This window comes from Carya illinoinensis, chromosome 10 (genome assembly GCF_018687715.1).
Source record: "Carya illinoinensis cultivar Pawnee chromosome 10, C.illinoinensisPawnee_v1, whole genome shotgun sequence".
NCBI lineage: Eukaryota > Viridiplantae > Streptophyta > Magnoliopsida > Fagales > Juglandaceae > Carya > Carya illinoinensis.
Genome location: NC_056761.1, coordinates 21,851,740 through 21,867,968, shown reverse-complemented (window position 1 = coordinate 21,867,968; position 16,229 = coordinate 21,851,740). Strand labels below are relative to the sequence as shown.

The 16,229-nt window shown below is 37.6% G+C and overlaps 1 protein-coding gene across 2 annotated transcripts; it reads left to right on the top strand.

Moving 5' to 3' along the window:
• Positions 1 to 1,394: 1,394 nt before the first annotated feature.
• On the top strand, positions 1,395 to 15,394 carry LOC122279159 (putative PAP-specific phosphatase, mitochondrial). Of its 2 annotated transcripts, none has more exons than XM_043089541.1 (10): positions 1,395 to 1,603; positions 1,707 to 1,803; positions 2,171 to 2,273; positions 3,965 to 4,176; positions 4,454 to 4,513; positions 4,782 to 5,149; positions 8,071 to 8,158; positions 8,246 to 8,296; positions 14,791 to 14,962; positions 15,255 to 15,394. In XM_043089541.1, exons 1-9 carry the CDS (start codon positions 1,494 to 1,496, stop codon positions 14,938 to 14,940), a joined length of 1,239 nt encoding a protein of 412 aa, XP_042945475.1. In that variant the 5' UTR covers positions 1,395 to 1,493; the 3' UTR covers positions 14,941 to 14,962; positions 15,255 to 15,394. The 2 variants fall into 2 exon arrangements, with proteins under 2 accessions (XP_042945475.1, XP_042945476.1); XM_043089542.1 differs by having other exon boundaries at positions 1,396 to 1,603; positions 8,080 to 8,158.
• The last annotated feature ends 835 nt before the right edge of the window (positions 15,395 to 16,229 follow it).

The window sequence follows — 16,229 nt, the reverse complement described above, 5'->3', positions numbered from 1 at the left end:
AAAAGAGGGCCGACTGGAGCCACCCTCAATGGCTGCCATGCAGCCTCACGTAAAGACTAGGACACGGTTGAAAACAGAAACCCTATTCCGTAGAGAGAAAAAGGGTAAAACCGTAAAGTACTTCAAATTCAAATTATTTTATATATGTCCAACTCAATATAAGATTTTTTTTTTATACAAATTATCTAAATTTTGGTCATCTTTCTCGTTTAGCCGATGAGAGTGCTCTTTAGATAAAATGAAGCATTCATTTCCTATAAGAGCATCCTTATTGGCTTGGTTAAATTCATTTTCAAATTTTACCAATATTAATACTTCTTTGTATTTGTCTATTCATCTAAATTGAATCTCCACATTATATTAACTACTCATTCTCTATATAATAATAAAATATTATTAAATTAATAATTTTTTATTTAATTTATTTTATCATATTTGTAGTTCTACCAATTAAATGTTAATAATAATTATATTCTAATAACCTCATCATTCTCTAAAAAAATATTATATTCTTGGCCCGTCAAGTTTCCATAAAATGGTGGAAAAAGTATAATTATGATCATGTTGTAAAAATGTTTTCAAATATTACCAAGGTTTCTGAGATCCTAGTTCAGAGAAGCAGATTCGATCTCTTGTATAAAAGAGAAATAAGTAGATTAAGATACAACGTTTTCAAATATTACCAAGGTCTCTGAGGTCCTAGTTCAGAGAAGCAGATTCAATCTCTTGTATAAAAGAGAAATAAGTAGATTAAGATCTTGAGAGAAAATCAACAATAAAATAAAAATAACAAGAAGATATATATATATATATATAGATAATATACCAATATAATAACCAACAACTCTAATACCAAATATGTGTACTAGGATATATAATCAATATATAATTAATATATAATAGCAATTAAATGCATTAAATGTTAATAGTAATTATATTATAATTAAATTAATATTAAAAAAAGTATTATTAAATATCAATAGTAACTATATTCTAATTAAATTAATATTAAAAGAAGTATTGTTAAATGTTGATAATAATTATATTATATTAAATTAATATTAAAAAAATATTATTAAATGTTAATAATAATTATATTCTAAATGTTAAATGTTAATTATATTCTAATTAATTTAATTTATTTGTTTAGAATGAGAAATTAATATTTTAATATGTAATAAATGAATAATAATTATCTATCTTTAGTCCAGCACTATAATTAAAGTCTAAATTATTTAAAATATATCCAACCTAATATGAGATTTTTTTGATACGTATTATTCAAATTTTAACCAACCCCTTATTTGGCTAAACGAATGAGATGCTGTAGGGAGCAAAGGGGTAGAGGGCTACCGCAATTTTTATATTAAAAATAAAAAACTCATAATAGAAGCACTGTTGGAATCCCCTGCTGACCTCCAAACCAACCCACACTTGCACGTGTCGCTGACCCTTCTCTCTGTTGCCACATTCTCCACCGTTCAAAGCCCGCCATGGATCTTCTTTACACAGCTTCTTCGTTCCTGGCCCTACGTTCCACCCACACTCTTCGCTCCCGATCCATTACCCCTCTACCCACTCGCAGACGACTCTTGGACGTAAGGTCTCTGCACTCTACTCTTCGTCTCTCACAAAGACAAAAAAAATTTGCGGTTTTTCTTTTTATTGTCAAAGACAAAATTCAATATATCCTGCTGAATTTTCAGGGCGAGTCTGCCTTTTCTGATTCAGAAAGGGAAGTATTACAGAGAGCTCGAAGCTGCCGTGGACGTCGTGGAGAGAGCTTGCCGTCTTTGTGTGGACGTAATTTCCTCTACTCGTCTTCTCTTCCTTAATTGCCTCTTTGGTTGCCGAGAAAGTTAAATCAGTTTCAACTTCTAATTTACCAAAATGCTGCCTCTATAGAGTTTTGGAAGCACTTTTCTTGTTTTTCTACAATGCAAGTTATTGCGTTGTCTATTTTTAATCATAGAATTCCTTTGCTTGATGGATCAAGAACAGCACACGGCCCACGCATTGAGAATTCTAATTTCTTTCCAACATTTTCTCGGAAACCAAACATTATCTTGTAGCCATTGGTCAAGCCTTAAGATCTGGAGTATTATTATTTCTTTATTCTGTTATTCGTTTCGTTACGTTTGTGATTACTAATTTTAATAAAAATGTCCAGGTGAAATCATCTTTGTTCTCGAGTGATGGACGAAGCTTTGAAAAGAATGACCAGACTCCAGTCACGGTAGCAGATTTCGGGGTGCAGGCTCTGGTTAGTTTGGGTAATTATCTCTAAAATGGACATACTCTTTTGTTTGTTCAAATTTGTCAATATTTAAATTACTGAGATAAATTTTTGCAGCTGCTGAGCTACTCACTTGATTTCAGTTTTGGGAACTCAGAAATTGGAGCCTAACAATCGCCCTAGTTTACAATTTGAACTCAAATTTTGTTTGCAACACAATGCAGCTGCACTTGTGCGTAAATTGCCAAGAGATAAGATCTCCTAGAAAACTTATATGACGTGCAGGGACTAATATCAGTCTCAGAAACCGCTGAATGACAACAGCTTATTGAAGCAGCAGTGTGCCATCCAACTTTGTTCTGTTACTGTGCTATTTTTTGTACTCCCATCAAAACCCATAATGATTTACAATGGCCTCTGGCCTTTCATCCCTTGGATGTCAAGGTAATAGCTATGAATTGTCATCGACTCCCGGGATAGAAACTTCTCCTTAGGGGGATAGATGGGGTGATTCAGGTGAGATCCAGTGTAGATCCAACTTTCAATTCACTTGTGGGATCTGGGCATTCCTGTTCTAAAAAGTTGAGGCATTTCGAATTTTTTCTCACAGACATATAATATTACAAGTCGAATCTCTTTAGAAAGATCTTTTGTCTCATGGTAGCCTGCTCCTATTCCCATCAACTATGCCTTTTGGCCTGATCTTAGGCCCTGACTCACTCTCTGTGGACGAATTTTGCAGAGCAACCCTTAGGTTTTTGGGGCATTGGATTCTCACACATGTTTGCATCTTGGACGTGACAAATAAAAAAGAAGTTTTTCCAGGGTTGAGATTAATTAAAAATTGTTAATGCCATTGGACTGCTTCATCCTTGCATTGATATTGTGAACCAAACAGACCATGTAATAACATTCAGGTTATCATCCTATAACTGTTGTTTTAACAGTAATCATAACTCCAAGCCATGGGAGAACCATTGAACCAAGATGTGACAACCCAATGAATCCGCTAGCCATATTTGTGCTATATCCCCAAAAAGTCTAGACAGTTTGAAGCTTTCCTAAAATCACTTATAAGCCCAGTTTCACCTATTAAGTAGCCAATATAGGGCTTAGCACCCAAGACTACCTTTATAACCTACATAATCTATATCTATAATTCATATTCTCATTGTGGGACCACCCTTAAATTATTAACGTCCTCATCAGGGCCATGTCATGTAGTTATCTATAATCACATGATTGGCATTACAACCTAACTCTGATACCATATGTAATGACTCAAAGAAAATGTTAGCAACATCCGCGCTATAACCCTAAAAGGACTGGTCAATTTAAAGCTTCCCTAGAATTACTTCAAAAGCTCAGTTTCACCTAGGAAGTAGCTACTGTGGGACTGGCATCCGTGACTACTTTTATAACCTACTCACTCTATTCAGGTTATTCATAATCCCCAACGTGGGACTAGGGTGTTGCACAAGAGCATATCTATTATGATAGACTGACTTGTCATGCTGTAGGACATTTTATGACGTACACTGTTGTGTGAAAAAACTGCACGTTGTGCTAGCATGTAATCTCATCAAAGAAAATATAACTACAAATGAATAATATTATTGGCTATTCATCTATCTCAAAATCCAGTGGACATTTGTACAAATTGATATCTTGTAGGTTTTTGTCTAGGATTCTAACTTTGCTCATTTGCTCTTGTGCTTATGGTGTCAGAATTGGGTAAACTGTTCCCTTCTATTCCTTTGGTGGCTGAAGAAGACTCTTCTTTTATACGATCAAATAATCTAGAAGATTCTGTGGTAAATGCGGTTACTGATAAAGCAAGTGTTGAAGATAAATATTGGACACATGATGATGTACTAAAAGCAATTGATAGAGGAGGGAAGGGAGCTTTTGTATTTGGCACTAAGCCAGCCACATATTGGGTTGGTATAACAGATCTTTTCTTCTGTTTGGACTGTATATTGTATGCTTGTGTTAACTGATACATATCTGTGGATCTGATGGTTTGCAAATTGCTTGCACTATTAAGGAGGTAAAACTATCTTCTTCTTCTGATGACAAAGCAGTTTGCAAATTAGTCCCAGAAATGAACTTATGTGTTTGCCTCATATCATTTACCTTCATATTTTTATTTTTCGTGATACTTTATGGTCAAACTTTACTTTATTTCATTATACTGAGGCCATAAACTCAATGCAGGTACTGGATCCAATAGATGGCACCCGAGGATTTCTAAAGGGAAATGATGCCTTATATGTGGTAAGCATTTCTAGTTAAGAACGGTTGTTCTAAACTTTGTGATATCTGATTCGTTGAGCAAATTTTAGCAGTGTCACTACTTCACTTGCTTTGGATTACAACATCGATAAGAAGCTGCGCATTTTTCACATTTTGGTTATTGTTCTATATTCTACCGTTCATCCGAAATTTATTCTTCAACTACAAATTCTGTGTGTATGGATGAACCTAGTTTACTGTATCACTCTTTATATGTTGATTTTAGCTAAGGGACTTCCTAATTTTTCAGGTAGGTTTGGCTCTTGTAGTTGAAGGAGATGTTGTGTTAGGTGTTATGGGCTGCCCTAACTGGCATTATGGTTTTTCCAGTGAATCCACTACTGAGGTCCAGAAAAACAGAGAAGACTTATCAGCATCTGGAATCATAATGGTTGCTCATATTGGCTGTGGAACATGGACAAAGAGGTTACCCAATATGCTGGATAGCTGGACCAGATGCTTCGTAGATGATTGCTGCTTAGTACACATGGCACGCTTTTGTATTCCAGAAAGTCAAACATGGGAGTCATTGCCACTCTCAGCAACATTCACTGCCACAGCTAATGCCAACACTATTAAGGATAATCAGATTCTTCTTTTTCCAGCATGTTGTGGAAGGTTTAATTTAATTCCGTGAATATTAAAGTTACAATTTTTTCCTTCTTTCCAGCTTCTGCTTGAAATAGGTAATACGTTGTGGTGTTAACTGGTTGTCAGTATTTTATTTGTAAAATAATTGCATAAATATAGGTAAAAAGACCATAGAGAGTATACAAAGGTGCCTCACTAGTGTACTGCACTTACTATGTTGGCCCTCACTCGTAGGATGATGTTTTTCTTGTATTTACATGCCTAAATTTCATTTGTAGGTGTATTCGTAAAGTTTGGAATTTCTCTGGCCTTTTTAAATCCCGGTTCGCGGGTGTACTTGTAATTACATGCTCATTCCTGAATTGAATTCAATGCAGTGTGAATACTTTTGTGAAATAACTTATAAAAAAAAGAATTTAAAAAAATTAATGTATTACGGCATATCAGTTTACTTCAAAATTTCCTGAACTTCAGTCCTATACATTGAAGCTAGTTTGATTTATGTATGCTTTCTACTATGAAATTTTTTTAATTTTTAATTTTTAAGGTTTTAGTTCTTGTATCTTGGCTCTGGAACTAATTGCTGGAATTCATATGTGCTGTTTCATTTACACTTCATAGCTTCCACTGAAAGAACGAATGGTTTTCAATCTTTTGCAATCATCATTCTCATAAATGCATTTGCTTAGAGTGTCTATTTCTTAGAATATAACTTTTGTAACTCAATTTGAGGGCATGCTGAACATCAATAACAGTTTGATTAAAAAAATGTAGACCGATTTGATTTGAACTTCGGAGTTCTTTTGCTTTTGTAGCCTTTTAGGTCTTATTTTTGCAAAGTCCTTTTCAGTTTTCTAATTCAATTGTCAGGTGTGGTGCTACTCTGCCTAGAGATTATATTCCTATATTAGTAATAATTGCAAGTTTTAACAAATAAAATATCTTACTGGCTTTAAAGTTTTAGCTTACCATTCTACATGTCTTTTTTATGAATAAGAAATTTTATCGAGACAAGTAGCAAGGCACAGCCAAGTACACAGGATGTATACAAAAACTAAACCTAGTTACAAGTCATGAACTAGAAAAAGCAACAAGGAAATCATGGACACTAGTTCCATTAAATACAATAGCCAAAGCCATTGAAATAACACTGAAAAAATGTCTAAGTTCATCCACCTAGCATTCCTTATCTTCAAAGCATCGACCATTTCTCTCATCCCAAATACACCACACAAGGCATAAAGGGATCATATTCCAAACAGCAACAATTTACAAATTTCCCCTTCAACCTCTCCAGCAAACACAAAGATCCACCACCCCCCTAGGCATCAGCCAACCCATTCCACTTCTATTAAACACTTCATACCATAACACCCTAGTCACCTTTCAATGTAATAATAAATGATCCACTTCACCAGCTTTCTTACATAAGAAGACCAATCCAAAACAATTAAGCCACGCTTCATCACTTCCTGAGATTGTCCAAAGTCAAAATCTTCCCTAAAGAAGCAGACCAGCCAAAGAATGTAACCTTTGAAGGCACCTTACTCTTCCAAAGAAAGGAGTGTACCCATTCAGCCTAGACAGCAACTTGTACAAAGAACGAACTGAAAACTTCTTATTACCATTGTGTGCTTCCAGACCATCTTATCACTCTCATCCTGCCCCAGCTGTTTAGCAAACAATAAGCCAAACAATTCAGAAACAGCCTCTATTTCCCAGTCATTAACGGCTCTAGAAAATTGAACATTCCAATGGGACGAACCTCCAAAATCTCAGCCACCGAAGCATCCAAATATTGAGAAATATAAAAGAGATCTGGAAAAACAACACGAAGAACCCTGCCACACCATGGATCATGCCAAAAACAAAGTCTGGAACCATCACCAACCACACAAAAAATAAAAACCTGTTTTACAATATCATCCCAACCACTCCTAATACTTCACTCCCGCAACATGAGTACCTTTTACCTCATTAGAACTCCATCCCCCCTCCAAGCACTCACATATTTTGAATCAATCACGTCCCTCCACAAGGATTTGCAATCTTGATGATACCTCAGCGATGCTTGATTAAAGATACCTGACTTTCTAAACCCCAACCCACCACACGACAAAGGAGTACAAATCATATCCGAGCTAACCAAATGAAACTTTTATTCCTAAATCAGTTATTGCAAGTTTTAACAAGACAAAACGAAACCAAAAAAAAAAAAAAATTAATGGCTTTAAAATCTTTGCTTACCGTTCAACATGTCAAGGTGTGATTACTGGGTAGTTGGCCTCCACTTTCTGACCATCTTGGATTTTTTTTTTTTTTTTTTTCCATTTTTCCTAATCTTGTATTTTGCACTAAGTGAGAAAAATCTAAGACATTAAGACCATAAGAGTATTAAGTAGTTTGGCCCTATAGTAGCCAAAGGCTGTGGCCTAATTGGCATAACCCCCAAGCCTCCAAAATGGAGGTCTTGGGTTCGAAACCCCCATCCCTCAAATGTATCAAAATAGGAAAAAAAAAAAAAAAAAAAAAAAAAAAAAAAAAAAAAAAAAAAAAAAGGTTGGCCCTTTAGTACTCTGCTCTTCATTTTAATCTTGAGCTACTTCTCTTCAAGAATAATAGGGTCACCTTTAAATTGAAAAGGAAGTTTCTATTGAAATGCCTTAAAAGAGAGGATTAAAGGTGTCTGAGGTATCTACTTTCTTGCCAGTAATAAGCTCCCGCCTTGGCAGGAAGCATGCAATGAGAAGAAATCCTACTGTTATGATTCTCTGATTCTGATAGCCCTGTAAAATCTGTGGTGCATCATCTCTAATTATGTTCTTGTTCACTAATTTGACTGTATCTTCTTTTTGATAAGTTAAGCTTCTCATTCTATCAGCTATTAATTAATATTATTCTTGGATTTATGATTCTCATTTAACTTGTATATCATGTATTCTTTTCGGGGTATGCAGCTTATGCAAGTATCTAATGGTGGCTTCAGGCAGGACTTCTGTTTTTGTTCTTCGAGCCAAAATGCAAAAAACTATCAAGGTAGTGTGTTGTTTTCGAGATTTAATTACTTCCAAAGTTGTGATTACATGCCTTAGTTTTTAATCTCATTTATGATGCATATTTCAGGCTTGGGATCATGCTGTTGGCATGATATGTGTGCACGAAGCTGGCGGAAAGGTAAGCAATCTCTCTCTCTCCCCTTCATGGTACTCCCTTGTCTTTGTGATGTTCATAAGTGTTAGTTATTTTATTTTAAACTCTTGCATAAATTACCATTCAATACTGACCCTGAGCAATTTAGAACACCTGGGACTCCGTTTTAAAGGTTCAACTCAGTTTGCCCGCTCCAATGAAACTCAGCATCAATTTAGAAAGAAATTCATGACAAGTGCTTCCACATAGATTGAGGATTATGAACTGACCACATTGTGCTTAGAACAGTATTTTCTTTTCTTGCACATGGATTGAGGATTATGAGTGTCGTGGATTAAGAGTGTTGTGGATGAGGAGTATGGTCTATTGGTCATCAAAGCACTTCACCATCTTGCTCATCTTCACCACTGTTGGACAAACCCTAAGAAACCCACCAGTTTCATAACACAAATTGGATTGAAAAACATATCCAAACTGCCTCATGAATTGATTCAAACACCAAATCAGATCCATCACTAAAATTAAAATTTGTGGGTGGTGGTTGTCGAGGAGGTGGTAGCAATGGCAAGGGTTTAAAAAAAAAAAAAAAATCTGCATAAGAGGAATAGGGATTAAAGATGAGGAACTAGAAATGGACCCAAGGACAAGAGATGAGCAGTTCAATTTTGTTAACCCAGAGATGGTGGTGGGAGGATGTGCATGATGAAGTTTCAAGAAATATTCACAGAGATTTCTTATTGCTATATTTGAAAACTTTCCTCACTCACTTTCGATTGATTTGAATCAGAGATATATACAAGTATTTACAGTCTGTTTTAGGAAAGAAGCTAAAATTGAGCCTAACGTTTGCAAGGCAATTACATAAGATTTTTCCAGCTATAACAGACAGAATTTTAGCCTAGAAATCAGGTAGAATCATCTTGAGCTTGATTGGAGGAGTCTTCCCTTATACGCCCCCGCAAGATGGAGCTGCCATCGGCTAAGCCAATCTTGTTTTTGAGAATATCCAGGCGTTGGCGTGACAGGGGTTTGGTAAGTAAGTCAGCGAGCTGATCTTGAGTGTTGACGTGTTGAACTTTTAGAATACCCCTTTGGACCATGTCACGAACAAAATGTAGATCGATCTGGATATGTTTCATCCGGGAGTGCTGAACAGGGTTGAAACTAAGATGTGTTGCACCCAAGTTATCACATAACAGTTTTGGTGAACCACATAGTGTTAACCCCAATTCGTTGAAGAGAGATAATAACCACATAGATTCAGAGGCTGCATTGGCAAGGGATCGATATTCAGCTTCTGTGGAAGATCTTGCTACAGCTCGCTGTTTTTTTGAGCTCCAAGAAATGGGATTTGATCCAAGAAAACTTATATATGCTGAGGTGGAGGTACGATCATCAAAATTCCCTGCCCAATCAGCATCTGAAAATGTTGTGAGATCAAAACTGGAATTTTTTTTTATGTGAATACCATGAAAGATGGTCTGTTTCAGGTAGCGGAGTAGTCTCTTGGCAGCTGCCCAGTGAGTTATCGTCGGTTTATGCATAAACTGTGATAACTTGTTTACTGAGAAACAAATATCAGGACGGGTGAGTGATAAGTATTGGAGGCCTCCAATGACACTTCTGAATTCAGAGCTATCAAAAGATGTTGTGCCATCAAGTAACTTCAGCACCGTGCTTGTGGACAGCGGAGTAGACACCTCTTTAGCACCCAACATATTTGTTTTGGAAAGTAGATCCCAAATATATTTGTGTTGGGATAAGAAAAGTCCTGATTTAGTAGGAATTACTTCCATGCCCAAGAAGAAGTGAAGATGGCCCATATCCTTCAAGGAAAATTGAACTCCAAGTTGTTCAATTACATGAGATAAGAAATCCAAGCTGCTGCCAGTGATTACCAAATCGTCCACATATACCAATAAATAACACATAACAGAGTTCGTGTGGTATATGAATAGAGAAGAGTCAGACTTGGAATTCTGGAAGCCAAGACCCATGATTGCCATCTTTAGTGCCGAGTACCAGGCACGTGGAGCCTGCTTTAGGCCATAGATAGCCTTGTTTAAGCGGCAAACATGATCAGGTTTGGAAGAGTCTTTGAAGCCAGGAGGTTGGACCATATAGACAGTTTCTGTCAACTTGCCATGTAAGAAGGCATTGTTGACATCAAGCTGTCTTAAAGGCCAACCGTGCATCACAGCAACAGTAAGAACAGTTCTAATTGTAGCTGGCTTCACTACAGGACTAAAAGTTTCTTTATAGTTTAACCCAGGCCGTTGATTGTAGCCTTTAGCTACAAGCCGTGCTTTGTAACGATCGACCGACCCATCAGCTTTTCTTTTTACCCGAAAGACCCATTTACATCCCACTGGTTTACAAGTATTTGGAGGAGGAACCAATTCCCATGTGTTATGGCGCATAAGAGCCGTGAGTTCTTCTGACATGGCCAATCTCCAGTGTGATTCACGAAGGGCCTGTCCCACACAACTTGGTTCTATGGTGTTTGAAATGGGATGTTTAGTGGTAGAGTTCAACTGCTTGGGTTTATGGATATTGTTCATTGAGCGTGTGGTCATGGAATGAGTGCGGGTAATCGGTGGTGCAGGTGGGTCGCATGGAAGATGGACAGATACCGTGTCCGAATTGGTGTCATTAGGGACGGAAATCCCATGTGAATGTGGTGTGGAGTGATTGGAATCATGCATCAAAGAATTAGGGCTTGAAACATCAGAGAATAAATGCTGGAAATTAGAGGATGAGGGAGAAGAGGCGTTACCTGGAGGTGGTGTGAACAGGTTATCCCTTGCCGAAGTCACTGGTGGAGGTTGCGGAATGGATGAAGATGCCGTGTTGATGCGTGAAGCATTAGCCGAGGAAGACGAGGACACGGAACTAGCAGAGGAAGCATTCTGGGTTTCGTCGAACAGGACATGCCGTGAGTGGTACAACCGGTTGGTTTGTGGATCAAGACATTTGTAGGCATTTTGGGCCGAAGAGTAGCCCAGAAAGAGGCAAGGGACAGATTTGGGCTGTAACTTATTTGTATTATAAGGCCGAGTAAGGGGGAAACATAAACAACCAAATCTTCGTAGTTTTAAATAATTTGGAGGTTGTTTAAATAATGCCTCAAAAGGAGATTTTTGATTTAGAAGGGGGGTTGGCTGTCGATTTATCAAATAAACTGCCGTGGAAAATGCATGAGGCCAATATTTCAAAGATAAGGAGGCATCGTGTAAAAGAGTTAAGCCCGTTTCCACTAGATGACGGTGACGACGCTTGGAAACACCATTTTGTTGTGGTGTATGAGGAGCAGTGGTGTAATGACTTATTCCATGAATAGAGAAATATTTTTTTAAGGCTACGAATTCACCACCATTGTCCGAATAAATGGATTTCATTTTTGATTGGAATCGAGTTTCCACAAGGTGTTTAAATTGAGGAAAAATTGTGCTAACACCGGATTTGGTTTCCATAGGATAAAACCAAATGTATTTTGTGAAATGATCAACAAAAATCAAATAATAGCGGGATCCATCAATTCCAATTGAATTGGAGGGACCCCAAACATCGGTGTAAATTAAGTCAAGTGGTGCATGACTTTGAAAACTATTTTGCCGAAATGGTTGCTTGTGAGCTTTATTGATTGAACAAGAAGAACAAAGAGACAAAACATTATTTTCTTTTATTGTTGGAAGAGAAAAAGATTTAACAAGATGATGAACAATTTTCTGAGACGGATGTCCAAGGCGTTTGTGCCACCCATCAACTGAGGTCCTTTCATGCACATTGGCAACCATTGGTGTAGAAGGCTTCACCATAGACTCCGGAAAGGTATAAACGCCATTTTCACACACACCTTTGAGTAGAATCACCCCCGTGATTAGATCCTTAACAAGAAAGAAAGAGGGATGAAATTCAACAAAAACACGATTTTGAGTGGTAAAATGGTGAACGGAGATGAGATTTTTTTTAATATTGGGAACACAAAGGGTATCATTTAAATGAAATATGCGTGTGGGTGAATGAAGAACCAATGAACCAATGTGAGAGACATGCAAACCTGAACCATCACCGATTACAACCTCGTCAGTGCCATCATATTCGGAATGGACCGATAAATTTGCCAAATCTCCAGTGATATTGTGTGATGCCGCTGAGTCAATAAGCCATTTTGTACCTTGGGTTGGTGAGGAGGAGACACAGTTGGCCGTGGCTGCAGTGAATTGAATTCTGGGACAGTATTTCGCAGTGTGGCCCATTTGTTCACACAATTGACATTTTGGGGTGTAACGGTGCTGGCCAGTGGGCTTATACTTTCTTTGATCCCGTGGGCCAGTGTTATTTCGATAGTTGGCCGAGGAAGTATTTTGCTGGGCTCCATTTGTACTGTCCGAGCCTTTCGGTTTGGAGAAACCCTTAGGCTGATAATTCCCAGAGGAAGAGCCGGCGTTAGTTCGCCGATTTGAGTAGTTGGCAGAGGCAACCAGCTGCTGGGTGGTGACTTCCAGACGTCGAAGGTAGGCATCGTGACCTACAAGGAGATCATGGAGCTCCTCAAAAGTGAGCGGACGTTCCCGTGCACGGATGGGAGCTGCAATCTCTCGAAAATCGGCACCGAGACCATTGAGGATGTAGAGAGTGAGGTCATCTTCCGAAATGGGATGATCAATAAAGGAGATTTCGTCTGCAAGGGTTTTAACAGTGTGCAGGTACTCTTGAATTGTCTGGGTTCCCTTCTTTATCAGAGTCAATTCCTCTTTTAGTTGCATTGCCCTGGTTCGGGACTTGCTTGCATACATTGTGTGTAATTTATGCCAAGCTTCTTGAGAGGTTATGGCAATGGAAATGAAGGGTGTGATGGTGGTGGTTGTGGAGGCCAAAATGACACTAAGGATAAGTTTATCCTGTCGTATCCAGTGGGTTCGGGTAGAGCTGGGAATGGAGGGGTTATTGGGGTCGGGGCACGGTTTATTTCCATTAACATAATCAAGGAGATTGTACCCAATGAGTAGGGCTTCAAACTGAGCACGCCATTGAGGGAAAGTAGATGGGGTGAGTTTTTCATTTATCTGGGAGGTGATATTGAGAGCAATAAGAGGGATTTCTGTGGGGGATGGAGGGGTTAGGATCGGGTTGTGGGTGTGTTCTGGGGTGGGGATCGAATTCTCGGTGGAGGATGGCTCTCCTAATACCATGATGAAGTTTCAAGAAATATTCACAGAGATTTCTTATTGCTATATTTGAAAACTTTCCTCACTCACTTTCGATTGATTTGAATCAGAGATATATACAAGTATTTACAGTCTGTTTTAGGAAAGAAGCTAAAATTGAGCCTAACGTTTGCAAGGCAATTACATAAGATTTTTCCGGCTATAACAGACAGAATTTTAGCCTAGAAATCAGGTAGAATCATCTTGAGCTTGATTGGAGGAGTCTTCCCTTATAGTGCACAAGTCATTGATCCAATCCCGGTGAAGGCCCCAACTCTTGTAAGGAAGTTGTAGCGGTGGAGGCAGAGGCAGCAGGAGAGGTGAAGCGGGGAAGGTGTAATGATGGTTGTGGGTATGGTGGTGGTGGGAGATCAGGTATGAGAGGGAGCAGTTGTGATGACTATGGTCGTGATGGTCACACTGAAACAATGATGGGAAGAGGTGTTTGTGCATTAATCCTCCTCCTGATTTAGATGCGAGTGGAGGCAGAGGTGGCAGGGTTATTGGAAACGGCAATGGAGGGTACAGGGGAGGTCATGCCTGTGGTGGTTCTGGAAGATCACGTGGGAGAGGGAGTGGGTGCTGGGTGGGTGATTAGAAAGTAAGAAAATCATAAAAACAAGAGTAAAGGTGTGCAATTTGTGCATGTGTTGGTGCATAAAATATAATATAAAAAAAAACTGTCCTAGGGATAATTTTGTTATTTCACTGTATCAAATGAATGTGCCATGCAGGAAAATTTCTTCTTCCAAATTAGCACTTAATTTTTAAAAAATCTACAGGAAGTTCAATGGAACTTTGTTTAGATATTGTTTCCTGTATCTACGAAAATAGGAACAATCATCTCTAACAGCGAAGTACTTTCACACCTTATGGGAGAAAAGAAAGTGAAGAGGATCAACACAGGCACAAGGAAGAAGCCTTCCATCCTTGATTTTTTGGAAGCCATGGCGTATGTAGAGTAGTTATACCATGTTGCTTGTCGATAATCTTTTCCTTTAGAAAACCGATCACACAATTTCTTGTTAAATATATGTGACAGTGCATGATATAAGGAGGAAAAAATAAGAGTCAACCCTATTTTCTTTCTAATTAAAATATAGTGGGTTTCATGTTGAGATCAGTATTATATTGGGAAACCTCTTCAGGTGCCTTGACTGTTTGGATTGTTATTAGCCATGGTATGTCTGTATGCTTCAAATGTCTTGGCCTAGCTTTCTGATAGATTGTTATTTGTAGAAAATATAAATAATACAAATATTTTGCTTGCATTGATAACTCATTGATAAAAGTTGGAATAAAAATCAGGTGAGTGACTGGAAAGGTAGTCAACTGGATCTTGCTGCGGATAAAGATGGACGGAGAATTATATTTCCTTCAGGTGGAGTGCTTGTGACTAATGGCAATTTACACAACGAGATTCTGGAGATGATCTCTTCCCTCTCATCAACTGTTTGATGGCAGAACCTCGCTGATATTGGTATCAGCTTTCCTTTTCTTGTGTTTTAAGCATTAATTATACAATTCCGGAAAGATATCTAGTTTAGTTAACATGAAATGAAAAAGGAAAATGTTTTAGCTGCAAAGGAATTTTATAAAAGTAAACTCACAAACTAAGGTGGTTTCATGTGATACATTAGATCTAAAGCACCATATCAAGTCATATCAATTTATGAGTTTACTTTTGTGAAATCTTTTTAGTCAAATATGAACACATTCCCGTGAATTTCTAGTTGATTAATAATCGATCAGTTGGGTTTTTGGTTGCGCAGGAAATCGCATACAGAAGCTGCCTGGAGGAAACTATGCTGATGGCCTTTCGGTAACATATTTTTTACATAAAAAATACATATACCCAATTATTTTATAACTTTTATACTATTCAATAAAATAATTTATTTTGTTGAAATTATATAATGTTATTATTTTGCATCACATAATTAATTCCCTTCTATATTATAACATTATCCTACTAAGCTAGCATGAGCCGTAAATGTGTAAGAATCTCATTGGTTTAGTGCATGCGAAGTCAAGTAAGAGACAATGATCATGTTGACAAGTCCAAATCTCATAAATCTGAGCTCCTGCATGGATCCCCCCCCCCCCCCAAAAAAAAAACACGAGAGAGAGAGAGAGAGAGAGAGAGAGAGAGAGAGAGAACTATTTAAGGTCGTACGTGCCCTAAATGTAAAACTCATGAAAAGAAATACTTCTGTGTATATTCATATTGTAAAATAATACTAAGTATTTATACTATAAAGGGTAAAGTGAAAATGAGTGTAATTACATGAAAAGACAAAATAAAATAACATATTACAATAAAATTTTATACAAGTTATTATAAAATGTAATACTCCCTCTCAAGATAGCGAGTAAATAGAATGAACCCCTATCTTGGATATTAATGTAGAGAATTGGTGACTACCCAAAGGTTTAGTAAGAACATCAGCAAGTTGATGTTGAGAACCAACTTGAAATGTCTTAAGAATCCTAACTTGAAGTTTGTCACGTACAAAATGGCAATCAATGATAATATGTTTTGTGCCCTCATGAAAGACAGGGTTAGCAACAATATGAAGTACAGCTATGTTATCACAAAACAAATGAGCACTATTAGAATGAGAAACTCTAAAATCTGAGAGTAAGGAAAGAAGCCAAACAATTTCACAAGTTGTAGTGGCCATAGAATGATATTCCGCCTTCACATATGAACGAGAAAATGTTTGTTAGATTTCCAGGACACCAAA